The sequence below is a fragment of the Delphinapterus leucas genome, chromosome 3, assembly GCF_059928025.1.
Source record: "Delphinapterus leucas isolate spDelLeu-1000000601 "Yukka" chromosome 3, BTC_Dleu_Yukka2, whole genome shotgun sequence".
Lineage (NCBI taxonomy): Eukaryota > Metazoa > Chordata > Mammalia > Artiodactyla > Monodontidae > Delphinapterus > Delphinapterus leucas.
This window is the reverse complement of record NC_143131.1, coordinates 78,270,635-78,286,835: the sequence shown is the minus strand read 5'-3', so window position 1 is coordinate 78,286,835 and position 16,201 is coordinate 78,270,635. Positions and strand designations below refer to the sequence as shown.

The window sequence follows — 16,201 nt, the reverse complement described above, 5'->3', positions numbered from 1 at the left end:
TAGTCTCCACTTCTTGAAAAATGGAGTGTCAGAGAACTTGTGGTCATTTAAAAACCACCACACTGTCACAGTCATCTGACTGGCTTCTCAGGAATATCAAAATGCTTCTAGAATGTTTTATATTTTGATTTGGGTGGTTGTTACTAATTGATTATATTTGTCAAAATCCATCCAGATACATACTTAGTATATTTTAGGACATATTAATTATACCCCAATAAAATACTCTTAGTATTAAGAGGAAAAAAGCTTCTGGATCTCTAGAAATCTTGCTAAGAGCTTCTTTTCCTATAATAATTGATTATCCTAGATTGGCTCTGAAAAAAGACAAAGCCAAAACATTTTCCAAATACTATAAGGTCTCACTACATCCACATGTCCCAGGGGTGGGAAAGCAGCTGCTCTTCTAGTGTTGCTTCTTCCCGAGGAGCAAAAGGAGAAGACCTGACAGGAGAGGTTATTCTGTAGGATGGGGAGTGGCTGACTATGGTTTTACTGTGTCTGGGGCTTATCCACACCCCACCTCTCAAGCTCATCGGAGCTGACAACACTTCATTGGCGACCAGGCTCTGACTGAAATCTTCAGGGAAAGATGAACTCACAGGCCAAAATATCAGGACATTTGAGGAGCACAGTCTTTTTAAAAGCAAATTAGCCAACAAATAAACAATCTATTGGATTATCAATTCCTACAAAAGAGAATTACTGCAATATATGCAATGAGAAATTTTTTAAAAAGCTAATAAAGGTATTAAAAGGGAAGATATGGGAAGATATTAGCAAAATGAAAACAACTAGAAAACCTAAACAAGTAGAAATATTAGGCATGAAAAATATAATAGTTGAAATAAAGAAACATAAAAGATGGGATAGCTATGACACAAGAAATAGCTGAAGAATGAATTAGTAACTTAGGAGAGAAGATTGAGAAAATTTACCAGACAGAAGAAGGAGCAGTCACACAACTTGGAGATGCCAAGAGTCAGAATTCAAAACTCACATCTGTCTGACTCCAAAATCAAATGTTAACCTTTACTCCCATATATTCCTGTCATTCTACGAGATAATAAGCAGAAGCAGAAGACACACTTTGATTAACGCTACTGATGTGGCCTAATAGAGTGACAGCAGAAATGACAAACAGAAGTATCCTCAGGCTTCAAAGCTTCTCTTTCCATAGTTCTTTCTTCTCTTCTCGGTCCTGGCCACCGTTATCCCCTCCACTTTCGCCTCCTAACAAAGAGTGCATCTTCCACACAACAGCTAGAGTGATCTTTCTAAAAGTGTGAAGATAGAACTTGCCTACTGAAAACCCTCTGATGGCTCATCCATTCTCCGGAAATAAAATCCTGGCTCTCCTTTCCAGCCTCATCTCCTCCCACCCTTCCCTACACAGACCAGTGTCTTTCTGCTCCTCAAACACGCCAAGCAGTTCCTAGCTCAGAGCCTCGGGATCTGCTGTTCCTCCGGCTTAGAGTGCAGTCTCTTCATGGCTGCCTGCTTCCCATTCTTTAAGTATCAACTTCAATATCCCCCCCTCAGGCAAACCTTCCACTCAGTCACTTTCTATCATAATACCCCATTTCACCTTCTCCATAACATTTGTCATTACCTAAAATCATCATATTTACTTGTTTGTGTTTATTTTCTGCCCTTCATCACTAGAATGAAAGTTCCCTGCAGGCAGGCACTTTATCTAACTTGTTCTCCACGGTTTCCCCAACACTGAGAAGAGTGCCTGACACATAGCAGGTGGTCAATAAATATTTGTTGACTGACTGATTGCTGTAGCTGGACTGTTTCCTTAAGTCTCAGTTGTTAGAAAATTGGAGGAAAAAATGGTTCCACAAAGCTCCAAGTTGTTAGAGCCTGAAAGTTTTCAGTTTCCTTTCTCGAGCAGTATAAAATAGCTTCAGCCTGGGTGAGATTCATCTTTCCTATCACCTGCACATCTGAGGAACAGAGACGGCTTAGCTAAGTGTTTCAGTAGTAAGATTCCATCCACCACTCATTTGGCTCAAAAATGTTCTTCTGGAAAACTACCAAATGGAGCCTCATACATATAAAATCCATTTTTCTAAAACCCCAGCATGCTGACAGTGCTACCCTGGATGGGATGTATGAGTCACAGGCAGAAGGGAAGAGGATGTCAGGTCCTGCTGATGGTGACACATAGCCTAGCAGTGGATTGCAGATTTACTCATTGTTTTCCTTGAGCTTGTGCTTCTTTCTGGTCTCCAGACAATCTGCAGCCTGGATTTGCCGGTGAAAGAGATCTTCATTCGTTCTGTACAGACCCTTGTAAATCATGCTGAATTCCTCTCAAAGTTTAGAATTTGTTCTCTCTTAGGTGTTCTCGTTGTGGCAGACACAGTTGGTTAACTTCTTAATAGCCATCCCTGCTTCTGCCTGACTCGGTACGTCCTCCTGTCCCCCATGTCCTTCAGGGTGGGGTGGGGCGCAAGCTAACCATGGTGGTCCCATTCTTCTGGGCTGAGATGCAGTTGGTTTAGGTAGGAGCACGTGAAGCAATACTGGCCAATGAGATGCAAAGGGAAACCTACTGTGGGGCTTCCGGGTAAGGTTGCTTTGCCTTTAAGAAGACATACCCAAGGAGAACCTTCTCTCTTTTTTGCTGGGTGTAGTCATGTCTGTGTGTGATGCCTGGAACTGCTGAAGCTACCTGTGATCATGAGGGGAAAGAGGATGGCTGGGAAGAAGGATAGAAAACACCTGGGTGTTTGATGATGCTGTTAAGCCTCCAAATTAACCAAATTCTAGATTTTTAATGTGAACTAATGAACGACCTTACATTTAAGCCGTTTTGGTTGGAGTTTTCATGGGTAGCTGAAAGCACTGTATCTGTATCTAGTAACTTACCAATAAAAATGTCAGTTGAAATAGAAATGGATCAGTAAATATTTACTAGATGTCTACTCTAGTCCATGTACAATGTATAAAGGTCCTGTCCCTCCAGGAACTTAGTCTGATTCAGTGTTTCTTGTGAGGAAACTTGCATTAGTATCATGGGGGTGGAGAAGGGAGGGAAGTCGCTAAAATGCAGATTCCGTGGCACCACTATAGACTTACTAAATCATAATTTTGGGGGTGAGGGGAAGAACAAGAATATGTATTTTAAATAAGCACTTAGATGAATCTAATATATTCTTAGGACTGAACATCACTGATTTATTTAAGACCGGTCATATGAGTCATGACCAGTCTTGAAGGCATAAAGGTAAAGAACATATAATGAGGTGCTGAGGTGTGAAATGTGGACTCTGAGATTTCAAATCATGCAGACATTCAGAGGCAGCTTGGTAAGTTGGAAGGCAAGGTAGACCAAGGGTAGAATACAGGTTCCACCACTTACCAACCAAATATTTCTGTTCATTCATTTTAGACAGAGGTAATGGGGCCACTTTGCCATATGGCTGTTAAGTTCTGAGATCACATGTAGAAGCAGGTGGTAGGGAGCAGTGAGACCTGCACTGCCGTCCAGGTTCACACGGGGCCTATGTGCACTCAGTCTTCTGGTGTGTTGTTGGCTGGTATCAGGATTGTATCCAGAAAGGGCATTGTATCCAGAAAGGTCTGAGGAAACAGACCTAAGCCAGTAGATGGGCCAGTGGAACAGGGCTGCCACCTCTGCTCAGATGCCAGCCTGTGGTCCTGCCTTCAGAGTTGGCCTCAATGTTGTTGCTCTTTGGCACGTGGAAGGAAGCCTTGCAGGGCAGCACCTAGCGCTATGTGAATGTATTTGCCTGCAACCATGGGACATTAAATGGCACATAAATGATGGACTGTAGTTACTTATTTTCTTTTAGCTCTTAACATTTATTTTTAAAAGTTATCTTATATTTAAGTGGAGAATGTTCCTTTTTGAAATGTCTTTTCATGTCTGAGATTTACTATTGGAGTATTATTATTGTTGTTTATTAATGATGCTTAGTGAAGCACCAAATCATGCTCTGTTTAGTTCTATTTGCATGATTCCTACAGGATGAAGATAGAGCTTATATATATGTTTCCTATTTTTTGCTGTAAGGAAAGAGAATATTATTTTCCAATTGACTTTTCTAAATCAGTGACTGGAATAACATTCAACACACGAACATTCTCAGTCTTCTAAGAGAGATTCCTAGTAATACTGTTGTTCAAAACATAGATCATCCACAAGTTTAAAAACTGAGGCTTTTCATTAGTAGCGAGATGTGGCTACCATGAATTTAAAAAATTCACTGCTTTATTAGTATATCATAGCAGTGGGACTTATATATCTAAATTTAACTGTGAAAGAAAGATATAACGAATATTCCAGACTCGTGCAGATGGAGTTACTAACCACAGGAGGAAGTATTCCTAGGGGGCCTTTTCAGAGGGATATTTGGATTTTATATAAATCATTGATTATGTAGCTGACAACTGAATCTGAACAGATTTCCCACAAACTCTGAGTTCTATTTCTCTGCAACTCAATGTGACTTACACCAGCTGTGCTGTTGCTGGCAGATGCATTGGTACATAGTAACTCTCACTTCTCTGCCCGTTCTGTTCTTGCGACTAGAGCACTAAATTTACTTAGATCTTAATAACCATTTCGGCAACGTGTAATATTCAAGAGACAAAAATTTGAAAATTTAAGCCCCTTTCTAGAACACAAAAGGGCATAACTGAAGAGAGTTTTCATTTCCGTGAGATTTATTCTATGACTAGTTACATTCTCGGTGCATAGAGTCCTGCAAAAAAAAAAAAAAATTAAAGAGTGGCATTTCAGAGAATATTTTGCTGCCTCACAAAAATAATCTGTGAGTGTGTGTGTAGAGTGATGGAACTGAAAATGTCTTTTCTATGGTTTCTCCATTGCTTGTTCCTAAGCATTACCCTGGCAGATGGTTTTGGTGGCTCTAGAAGCCTCCATTGCTGAGTTTACACAGGGCTGAATGCTGTAGGTGGGTGAGGGAGGCATCTCCTGTTTTAAATAACACATAACAGGAAGAAGCAGCCCAGTGGGACTGGGTCAGCATGGGGTCTTCGTGGAGGAGCTAGGAAAGGGAAGGACTCCAAATAATGACCTGGCTGAGAAGAGACTGGCTGTGGATCTTTTCCAGAGGCAAGTTATGTAATATGTGAGGCAAACTCCCCGTGTTCAGTAACATTTTCAATAAAATTACAGAATTAGTAATGTACCTATTGTGATTGGCTTTCTGGTAGAGGCATTCGGGTTGGCAGGTGTTCCTGAGTCCCTGTGTGAATGGGGGCTCGGTGGACACCCGGGTGACACAGGGGCAACATGTAAATGGCAGCAGCAAGTTGTTTTGAGGGTGTTTGGAGTTCTTACAGCGTTTTCTAGGGCTCTTGAGATGCTTACCTATATTACCTTGCTAATGTTGGGCTCTGAGAGTTATTTATGTGAGTCTCCAGGGGAAAGAACACTCTACTTGGAGTTGGAAGACTGGGGGCTCGAGCTCTGCCTCTGCCACTTAGTACCCTTAACGCGTATTAAGCTGTCTAGAAGCGAGCTCCTTATTTGTCCTGTGGAGATGACTCCTGCCCTACTTATTTGGCTGAAGTTTTTCAATTTACATAATGTATCTGAAGTGCTTTGTAATGTCTACAAGGGTCATATACGTGCGTTCTTGTTCTAATTATTAGTAATGATTAGATGGTGCCATGGGCTGAATTGTGTCCCCACAAAAAGATATGTTGAAGTCCTAACCCCCCACCACCACCCTGTACCACAGAATGTGACCTTAGAGGTCATTGTGGATGTGATTAGTCATACCTACTGAGGTCTTACGGGGTTGGTGGGTCCCTAATCCAGTATGACTGATATCCTTGTAAGAAGATGGCTGTGTGATGGCAGAGACACAAGGAGGAGACCACATGAAGGTGGAGGCAGAGACTGGAGCGAGGCAGTTACAAATCTGGCTGTCACCAGAAGCTAAAAGAGACCAATGGGACATGTTCTCCCCAGAGCCCTCAGAAGGAATCAACCTGCAGACACCTTGATTTCAGACTTCTAACCTCCAGGATTGTGAGATAATACTGTTTGAAGCCACCCAGTTTGAGGTACTGTATTGTGGCAGCCCTAGGAAACTAACACAAATGGTAAATTATTTGAGGGGAGCTTCTAGCCCAAGAGAAATGTAAGGAATCTATTATTATTACTGTTTTATCTCTCCATAATGCTTAGTCAACATAGCACTTTCATAAACATGATTTCATTTCATCCCCACAACTTGTCCTTGGCATAAGTAAAATTTTTCTCAATTTAGGTGGAAACTAAAGCTTAAAGATGATCAGTAATCCAGCTGGGAAACATTTCAACCTGCCCCCTTGACTCTTTTTCCCTACACCACAGCACATTTGTTTAGACCAGTTAGTAGTTCTGCCTGTTATATTTGAATTTTTCTCAGAGAGATAAGATATATTGATTCCTCTGCATATATTTATATAAATATAAATATATATTCAAGGTATATATACTTATAGGTATAAAGTTATATACATGTAACTGGCATATATTTTTACACATGTATATTCCTCTGCATATATAAATATGTATTCAAGATGCATATGTTTATATATAATGTTATATATAACTTGTATATATAAATATATTCCTCTGCATATATATATATTTTTATATATATATATAAAACTTGCTTCCAACATCATGTAATTTTTCACCCCAGTTACCTTTGCTTGGCTCACATCTCTCCGTGGAGCCCTAAGGGTCCTCTTTGTGGCTCAGAGGTTGGAGAGGCTCCCTCTCTGCTCTAGTGAACTGAGACTAGCCTCGGCCTCACCTCAGGACAGTTCTCACACTTGAGCAGAAACTCTCAGGTGTGGCAAGAATTCAGTCCCTCCTGGGGTGGGAGGAACTAAGCTTCATGTGGGCAGCTCCTGCCTGGACTGATATGGGAGTGCTGTGGGTAATGCCCAGTTCCTGTAGCTGTGTCCACCCCCAGCACAGTGAGATGATGCTAGAGAGAGAGTAGAAGACTGCATTGTGGCTGATGGTAGTGCCTCCCAGGCTGCCTACATCCCACACAGGGACACCCATGGAGGAAGATCAGATGTGGCTGCCTTCACATCTTCCATGCTGCGAGGGATGGGCTGGAGGTGACGATGTCCCAGGCTCTATGTGTGTGTGTGTTGAGAAGATAGCTGGCAGGGGGTGTGGATAGCGAGTGGTTAAGAAAATAGGCTTTGGAAATTTCTGTGTTAGATTTCTGTGTTAGAATCTTGGTCTGTCATTGCACTGTGTGACCTTGGGCAAGTATTTGACTTCTCTGTGAACCCCAGTGACTTCATCTTTAAAATAGTGACACTCTCCACCTCTTAGGGTTATTGTGAGGATTAAATGAGATGATTAACACGGAGTAAGAGCTGGAAACGTTAACGCTGAATGCGGTCAGTGGGGCTAGAGAACTGTGCAGGGTGGGAGGGGGTCTGTCAGGTAATAAGTAACTTGCTAACATCCCAGAGTGCCCCGTGTATCTTTTTTTTATAAGTTATGCAGACTATTTTGAGCTTTCTCACCTGGAAGCTAGTTGCCCTTGAAGATGTATATGATACTGCAAAATAAAACCCAAGAGATCTCCAACCTAACACGACCTATCCCATAAAGAGCTCAACCAACAGTGTTTTGTCTTCCTTTCCTGCGTACTCTAATGTGAAATATCTGTCTTCATGTAGCAACAAAAGCAATGCATCAAAGTGTAATAAAATGGCTGCCATGGTACTAAGAAAAAAACCTTGAAAATGAATACTTCCCAGACCCTGAATGCCCTATTCTACTTACAAGTACAGATCATTACTAATTTATTATTTTGCCCGTTTGACTCACTGATAGTTTTATACATCCAAATTTTGCATACTATTCTTTAGCTGTCAACCAGACCCGCATCTTCCCAAAATGTACTCCTGAGAGAATTCCTGAGATGTATATTGGCTTTAGCCCAGCCTGGACAACTCTTCAGTACAAAACAATTTCATTTTCTTGGCCCAGATAGCATTACAGTTCGGGTTAATACTTCCCTCCCTTTTATTCCAGCTCTCTTTGCCCCTGTGTTGTTTCTGCCTCACCACAGGAGTGTTCCTGCCTTAGAAACTTAGCTTTCCCCTGTATGTCCCCATGGCCCACTTTCTCATCTCCTGGTTTTTGCTCAAATGCTAACTTCTCAATGAACTCTACCCTGGCCAGACCACCTAACAATGTGTATCTCTTCCTCTTACTAGAACAAAAGCTCCACGAGGACAGGGTCTTTGTTTTGTTCACTGAAAACCCTCCAAGTGCCTAGCATAGTGCCTGGCATGTAGTAGATTGTCAATTAATAGTTGTTAAGTGAATAAATGGTTATAACCAGTTTTTGAAGACCAGAGAGTCTAAGGGAGGGAAGAGACCTTAGAAATTATTTGATTTGGTGGTGAGAAACTTATTTTTTTCAGGAGAGTCAACTGAAGGAGAATAAAAAGTAATTTATGGGCAGTATTTGTTTTCTACACCATATGAAATCCTGTGGGGGAATAACATATGTTCTTAAATCTTAACCACTTACTTTATTACATAAAAGAGTGTTTATGAGTTTAAACTGTGGGCAGAGTTGAGAAATAGAAAGTAGTGGTGGCTCTGATCTGCATCCTGGAAATGAATTCTGGGTCTTACCTTGAACAGAGACAGCCCTTGGGACTCAGGCACCTGAAACCCCACCCCATTTTATAAAGGAGGCAGAGATTGCCTGGAGAAGCAAAGACATTTTAGTTTTCTCAAGGTCACATAGCTGATTACAGGCTGATTCAAGAGTGGACCTAGGTGCCTAGCCTCCATGCCATGCTCCTTCTACCAGCAGAAGAAAAAGAAGAAAAAGAAAAAGCCTCTGGCGCTTTTCTGCTTAATTAAGCTTAAGTGAGCATTGACTACACCGTCATGAACTCAGCAGATATCTGTTCATTGTGAATCTATAAACACATGTGGAAATCAGAATTATTTACTGCCTTTAATATAATGTCACCATAATTGTCCTAGAAATGATTGCAAGCATTCTGCCTGCCCCTGCTGCGTGGATTATTAATATGACCTAACATTTAGCAAGTGTGGGTGATGCTCCAGCTGCCTGAGGCTGAGAAGGGCCCTGTACATGCTCAGTCTGCCTTTCTTTTTAATGTGCTCATCTCTAGCCAAACCTTGTTCATAGACTAGGCATCATCTCTTTTGTTGCTGAATTTTTACTCTTTTCAGTTGTTTTTATTATTTGTTTTTAGTATTGCCTATAAATATGCCCACATAGATTTATAAGGCAGAACCTCTGAGAGTATGTAACATATATTCAGGCTGTTTAACGAATCGATAATGACTTTTACTTGTGTGAGTACTCTGCTTGCATATCAATACATTTGTTGCCATTCAATACATACTATGACTGTGAGGAAGAAGTTATTTTTAAAATTATTGTTTTTTATGTCTATTTTGTTGGATTCGATATGTCGATTCAAAATATCTGTACTGATGATTGAAATGCCCAAATGCCATTTTGCTTTTCCAGTTAATCAGCTACCCAGGAGTCTGCTGCTCTAAGCAGAGCCCTAAAGATTCAATTGCTCCACCATTATTCTCCATTAAATCTGTCAACTACAGTTCCTTAGGAATTGATATTCAATGCATCATGATAGGCTACTGTAGGGGTATCAGAAAGCATTAAGGCCAGAGAGTCCCTGCCTTTAGGGAGTTTGCAGCCTGCTCTGGGAGATTAGAGGAGTGAGACCAAAGGAAAACCAGCCATCTTAGGCAGTACATAGAAAGTTCTTAGATATATGACTTGGACAAAAAGAGAAGGGATGTGGGAGGGATCACGGCGGAAATGAATGTTGGGGTCATCATGCTTTTGCTCTGAATTATAGACTACTTCTTTCCCTTTGTCTTAATTTTAGTTTCTCTGGAATCCAAGAAATGGCAAAAATTTCCTTGGATTTCGTTTTAAGTTTGTTGCCATCTTCCAGGAATTTTCTCTCATTTCCTATGATGTAAGTCACCATCCTGAGCTAAAGAAATCCACTTGGGTTCATACTGGAATTTGACAGATCAGAAGAACCATTTCTATTTTGTTTGTCATGTGGAGAGTCAGGTGGGAATAGGTCTTTGTGTTCTCCTTGGATGGCAAGGTTAGCCAATACATCTTTATAATAATTATTTTTGTGCATACCACATTCATTGTACTTAACTAAGAAGAAATGCCATCGATCCAAATGTCTCATTTCTAAACATTAAAAAAACCTTTCGGGATTCCCTGGTGGCACAGTGGTTGAGAGTCCACCTGCCGATGCAGGGGACACGGGTTCGTGCCCCGGTCCGGGAAGATCCCACATGCCGCAGAGCGGCTAGGCTCGTGAGCCATGGCCGCTGAGCCTGCGCGTCCGGAGCCTGTGCTCCACAACGGGAGAGGCCACAACAGTGAGAGGCCCACGTACCGCAAAAAAAAACAAAAACAAAAAAAAACCCCTTTCCCCTTGTTTGGTTCCATTCTCTAAATTACAGCCTCATTGTCACATAAGCAAATACAAATCATGGGTAGCATGAAAAGAGGGGCTGAAATACTGTGGTTGAACTTTTTGGAATGCCTTAAATTCAGCTGGCTAAGGAACAGGGAAATTCTTAATTGTGAACATACTGTAATATTAGTGATTTTTAAAACTTTGTCATCTTCATTGTTAAAAGTAATTTAAAAAATGAAAATCCATTTTCTTTTCATGTTGAATCATTTTCTTTGTTTGGTCAATTTTTTTCACTGTGGTCATGATGTATATTTTAGAATCAGAATTATTTTAAAGATACAGTGAGTGGGTCTTAGAGAGTTTCTAGTTCAGCCTCTTCATCTGGCAAATGAGAGAACAAGCCCAGAGACATATGGGACTGCGTGAAGTCATGCAGAAAATTACTGGAAAGCCTGAGACTAATTCCCAAGTGCCCCGAGAACATTAATGCGCACATCAGACCGAATCCCCCTCTGACATACTCAAATAGAAACTCAAACTAATATGCCTTGCCCTGTATCCTTCCTTTACAAATTGGAATTCTAGGATCTTTTGGACAATGTGCATGTTATCAATTGTATGCTATATTTCCAAGTCCCCGGAGCTCTCCCCCTTTTGTAGACCTTCCCTGGATGAGCTCCAGGTGTGACACTGTAAATAGCAGAAACAAAAACGTTCTGATAATTAGTTTAATATATTTCAAAATTTCCTGAGTTTTTATCATGAAATGTTAACATATTTATTTGGTTTATTTTGAAAGTCACAGTTAACTATATCCGATCTTGTCCTATGTCATTCATTGCCTATGTTGTGTTATTCATAAATCTATAGGAACCTATGGAGGTTACTTAAAGAGGAAACAGTAAAATTGGCTTGTTCTGTTAATCAGAGAGGAATAAGAGAGAGGTTCGTCTTCTTGAGATGTTTTAATGCAGTCCTTCTGAAAGCAGAGAACTAGTTTAGATGAACTCAAAGATCTCATTCAGGCACTTCAATTTCTAACGTAATCATCAAGTATAGTAAACAGTTAAAACTGTTGTAATTCACAGACTTACTTGTCAACATATTCAACTAGATCTGTAGAATTCTTGGTTGACATTTTGGCTGGAGATAATCTTACCTAAAACAAAGGTCATGGGTTTAAAATGTATCATTAGCTACTTTACAGGGAAATCTTATCCATCTTATAATGTTTTAACTGAAAACAAAATATGTGCTATAGATCATAGATCACCAGCCCAGTTAATCTTGCACATACCCCCATTTGTGCTGCTCAAGGCTAAAATCAAAATCAAGTTCTGGGAAGATTCTAGAGTGTTGCATTTCATAGATTTGGTATCATAGTTAAGAAAAATTTTCAGGAAAAGTCAAAGCCATAGATTATTCTTGGATAATTTTTTACTGAAATAGCAAATGATTATTGGTGGAGTTACTAAAGATGTCCTCATAGAGTGAATTATTCCTGACATGGTGAATTCTGAGGGGAATCAGCTAATTTTTGAAAACAAAGCCAAAACCTAGAAAAGTAGTCTATTCAAATAATTTTGTTTTCTAAGAAATCTGGATGTCAGATTCTTATAGTCAATGAGAAATAAAAGTACAGAGCACTGTTACATACATAACTTCTAGTGTTAAACATAGTTGGCCGTATGAACACAACTAATTCAATAAAATGGTACTAGAAAGTTCTACTTGCATGAAAATTCATAATTTTGTAGCATTTCTAGGAGGAAAGAGGTTACCAAATGTACTCACTATTTTGCTTATGCTGAAAATGTTTTAACCTCTAATGTTCTCTTATTTAAGTTTAAAAAACAAGACAGGTTTACCTTCATTCTAATAGCCTCTCACTGAATTGGATTCAATAGGGAGAGTATGAGTTGTATTCCACCTCAGTTAAAAACTTAAGCAAAATATGTTTCTAGGATATTTTTTCTTGGTTTACGTTATTATATACTAGAATGATGAGCAGAATATGTTAAGACCCACTACAGAAATCATTCCTTTTGCAAATGCCTTAGGAACAACCACATTTTGCTTCTTAGTTTAGGGCCAAAGAAGCTTAATTGGAACCCCTCTCCTCCAATAAAAGTTAAAGAAAAAAAGTAAGGTAAGTTTCTTATCAAAGAAGCTAATATAGGACACCTGACAATAATCAGGCTCTCCTGACCAGCCCACTCCGTGGTGGGAATCAGAAAAAGCTTGAGGTTGCTCAGATGGAGCCAGTGAGTCGCTGTGACTGTGCTTTAGATCCTCTCTCCCCAGTGCTGAGTGGGGTTTGCAATGGGTCTGATGCTCCGAAGCCAGGTCTTCCCTTAGAGAGTGGATTTACTAATACACTGGGCAGCCAGGTGTCCACGTTATGGAGACCATCCTAACTCCCTAGAGAATGGGATTGGTCCTCTGCCCTGGTTCCTGTTTTCACTCTGGATTCTAGCTGGAACAGTACTGTGCCCTGGGCTCCTCACCTGCTTAACGGCAGCTCTTTCCTTCTCATCTCTCCACTGCTACAGTCTGGCCTGTGGGAGATTGTGGGCTGGTCCCTGGCCTTGTATGTTTGGAACCTAGTAGTCCTTTGTGAGTACTTGTGGAATGAAAGGGTGTGATGAATACTGTGTCCAAGGGCACTACGTTACTGGCTTATTGCCTTCCTTTCTCCTTCCGAGGTGAAGCAATTGGATATGCCTGTCTTATTTATTTATTTATCTGTTTTATTTTTATTTCGTTCATTTTTAAGTCTTATTTGGAAGACTATAAATAGCATCCTCTTAAAAGCACACCTACAACTCACATACGTGTAAAGTAACAAATGCGAAACCTGACAATGCAGGGAAATTTGGAAAAATATAGAAAAAGTAAAAGGTACAGAAAAAAAAATTCTCTTTTAATTCTAAAGCAAAAGCTGTTAACATTGTGGCATATTTATTTACTCTTTGTGCAATTTTTTGATGTATCTAAGACTAAATTTTTATATTTTTGCTGACTGAATATGTCAGCTCTTCCATCCCTATTCCTACAGACTAAGCATAATTATATCAAATTTGTTTCACAAACAACTTTATGATTATTATGGAACATTTTACATGTATTAGTTTTCATCTGTTTCATAATAATGCTTTATGGCTTAACGGGCTATAAAATACTTTCACATATGATGTGATTTCATTCTTGAAACAGCCCTTTAAGGTGGGAATCATTACCTTTAACTTATGGATAACAATAGTTACCTTAAGTAACTGAAATCTTTATTACAGAAAGAACTTAAGATAATTACTTTTATAGGTGAGGAATCTGAGGATCAGAGACGGAACTTACTTAAGATCATATAGATTATGATAATAATCAGACTATGTCCTTCCTACCTGCTAAGTCCTTTATCTTAGTGGCTCATTCAAGCTCCACATCTTTATCTGATAGGACAAATTAGCTCATTTCACCGCAGAGGAAACAAGAAAGTTTAAGTAATTGTCCAAGTCACACAGCCAATATGTGGTACAGCCAATAGATACCAAAAATCAGTCCTTGACATTGTGCTAGCTTTCCAGTCCTCTTCCCATCACAAGAGGCTGCATCTGCTGGTCAGGTGTTTGAGAATTACAATGCAAAGTCTAAAAACCCTGCTTATTTGAATGTTCTTTTTCATTAATGGGGAAGATATGACAAGTCCATACCAATAAAAATTCTAGTTAGCTATTCTCTGTTTTATGTTAGAGATAACGTCTCCACTTGGAGTTTATCATCTTTCCTTTTAAATCTTCACAAAAATAATTGTCAAATTTTTGTTAACTTTTATCTCCACATATTAAAAGTCAGTGCAATGAACGTATCGACACATTTTTCTTTGCAGCTTGTGCTGGCATCAGTCACTTTTGCAAAGCAGGACACAGGAGATGTGGGAGAATGAAAAGAAAAGCAACTCTTCCAGGACTCCTTAGATCTCTCTAAGCAACATTAAGCTTTAAAGAAGCTGAGCAAAATATTCTATTTTGAATATGAATATCTAAAAGTACTTGCTTTCTTTTCTTGGTCACTGGCTGAGTCAACAAGGGGGCCATCAGGTTCATCTGGCTCTTCCGCGGCAGTGGCAGTCGTGGCAGTCGGGGAGGAACTTTTGTGTACATCCGTATCTAGGCAACCAGAACGTTGAGTCAGATTAGGAACTATGGCAAGTGAATTTTTGCAGTGGTGGCAATTTTCTACTTTTTTTAATTGAGGGCAATTTCTATACATACGGTGAAATTTAAAGGGAGGCTTCCAATTTCTTTTAAACTTCTTCCCTTCTCCCCACCCCAGTTCTCTCCCAGGTCCCATCACACCTACAGAAAGAGCTTATCACCTCAGGTACTGCCATGAGACAGTCAGGAAACTGTTAAGATGCACTCATTTAGATCAAGCTGTTCTAAAATAATAGGAAATGATTCCTCACCCTATTGTGCCGAAGCCATCTGAGGATCTGCTTTGGGATTTGCTACCTTGTTTGTATGTAAGAAGAAATACAAGTAAGATAGCAAAGTACAAGAAATTTAGAGTCCTTGAGTAATCCATGAGATAAATACCTGAACTCATGATGCCTGATTTCCTGACTTTATTTTTATTTATTTATTTATTTTGCGGTACGCGGGCCTCTCACTGTTGTGGCCTCTCCCGTTGTGGAGCACAGGCTCCGGACGCGCAGGTTCAGCGGTCATGGCTCACGGGCCCAGCCGCTCCGCGGTATGTGGGATCTTCCCGGACCGGGGCATGAACCCGGGTCCCCCTGCATCGGCAGGTGGACTCTCAACACTGCACCACCAGGGAAGCCCCTGACTTTATTTTTTGTTGATTGGATATTTTTTTGAAAGGGCACAGATATTTTTAATTTTCTCTCTCAGAAAGCCAAAGTACTAAGGAATCTTGATCGCATCCAGACTAAAGTCTTCATGTTTCTGGGGCATCTTCCTGGGGTGGCCCAGCAACATTGTGGCTGCAGGAAGGATCTGTGATGTCAGCGGGGCTGGTTTTCACTCTTTAAGTCGTTGAGTCCCTGGATTTAGGAGCTTCAAGTGTTTTCCTTAATGCTCAGTGTTGTAAAACTCACTGGGTCCTTCAACACCTCTTTGTCTCAATGGTTGGGAAGTGGTTATTTTTAAACTGATATTTCACACCCTTCCCCTGATCTCACCTTCACCGTTTGGTAAGAGACCACTTTCCATCAAATTAGACAAAGAAAATGAGATGCTGCCATACTCTGGAATCTTCCTCCAAGTATACTAGTTAAGGCAGCTAACTTTTCTAGGCCACCAGGGAAAACATCACAAAGAATGCAGCCATGACAGGTGGGTGGGTGAACTTGGGCTCTGTAGACAAAATTTTGTTCAGTGATTTGGCTTGTTTAAAAAAGATGTGGATTGTTTTAACTCTGAAATATTTTCGTGAGGTTTAAAATTAGAATTTGCGTTCTTTGCTAATACCACTTGACCCTCACATACAGAAATGATGTTATTGGCTGAGTTACTTTTCAAATGATGGTGCCGAGTTTGCCTTGCTCCGAGGACATGCAGGAGATACAGGATGCTGCATGACAAATTTTGATCCCACAGATAAAAGAACGCATGATTTTTGGCTTCGATGGTGTGTCTTCAAGTGTTAAGCTAAGTCCTTAAAACTTAGAGATATAATATTTAAT

General features: G+C 40.2%; 1 protein-coding gene across 1 annotated transcript in view; it reads right to left on the bottom strand.

Moving 5' to 3' along the window:
* The window catches only part of FAM81B (family with sequence similarity 81 member B), a 49,959-nt gene extending 34,287 nt beyond the window's left edge, over positions 1-15,672 (bottom strand). The window contains 4 exon segments of the mRNA XM_089909118.1: positions 11,592-11,656; positions 14,551-14,663; positions 15,093-15,107; positions 15,328-15,672. Coding sequence (XP_089765244.1) covers positions 11,592-11,656; positions 14,551-14,663; positions 15,093-15,107; positions 15,328-15,457 — 323 coding nt within the window. The 5' untranslated portion in view covers positions 15,458-15,672.
* Between the last annotated feature and the right edge of the window lie 529 nt (positions 15,673-16,201).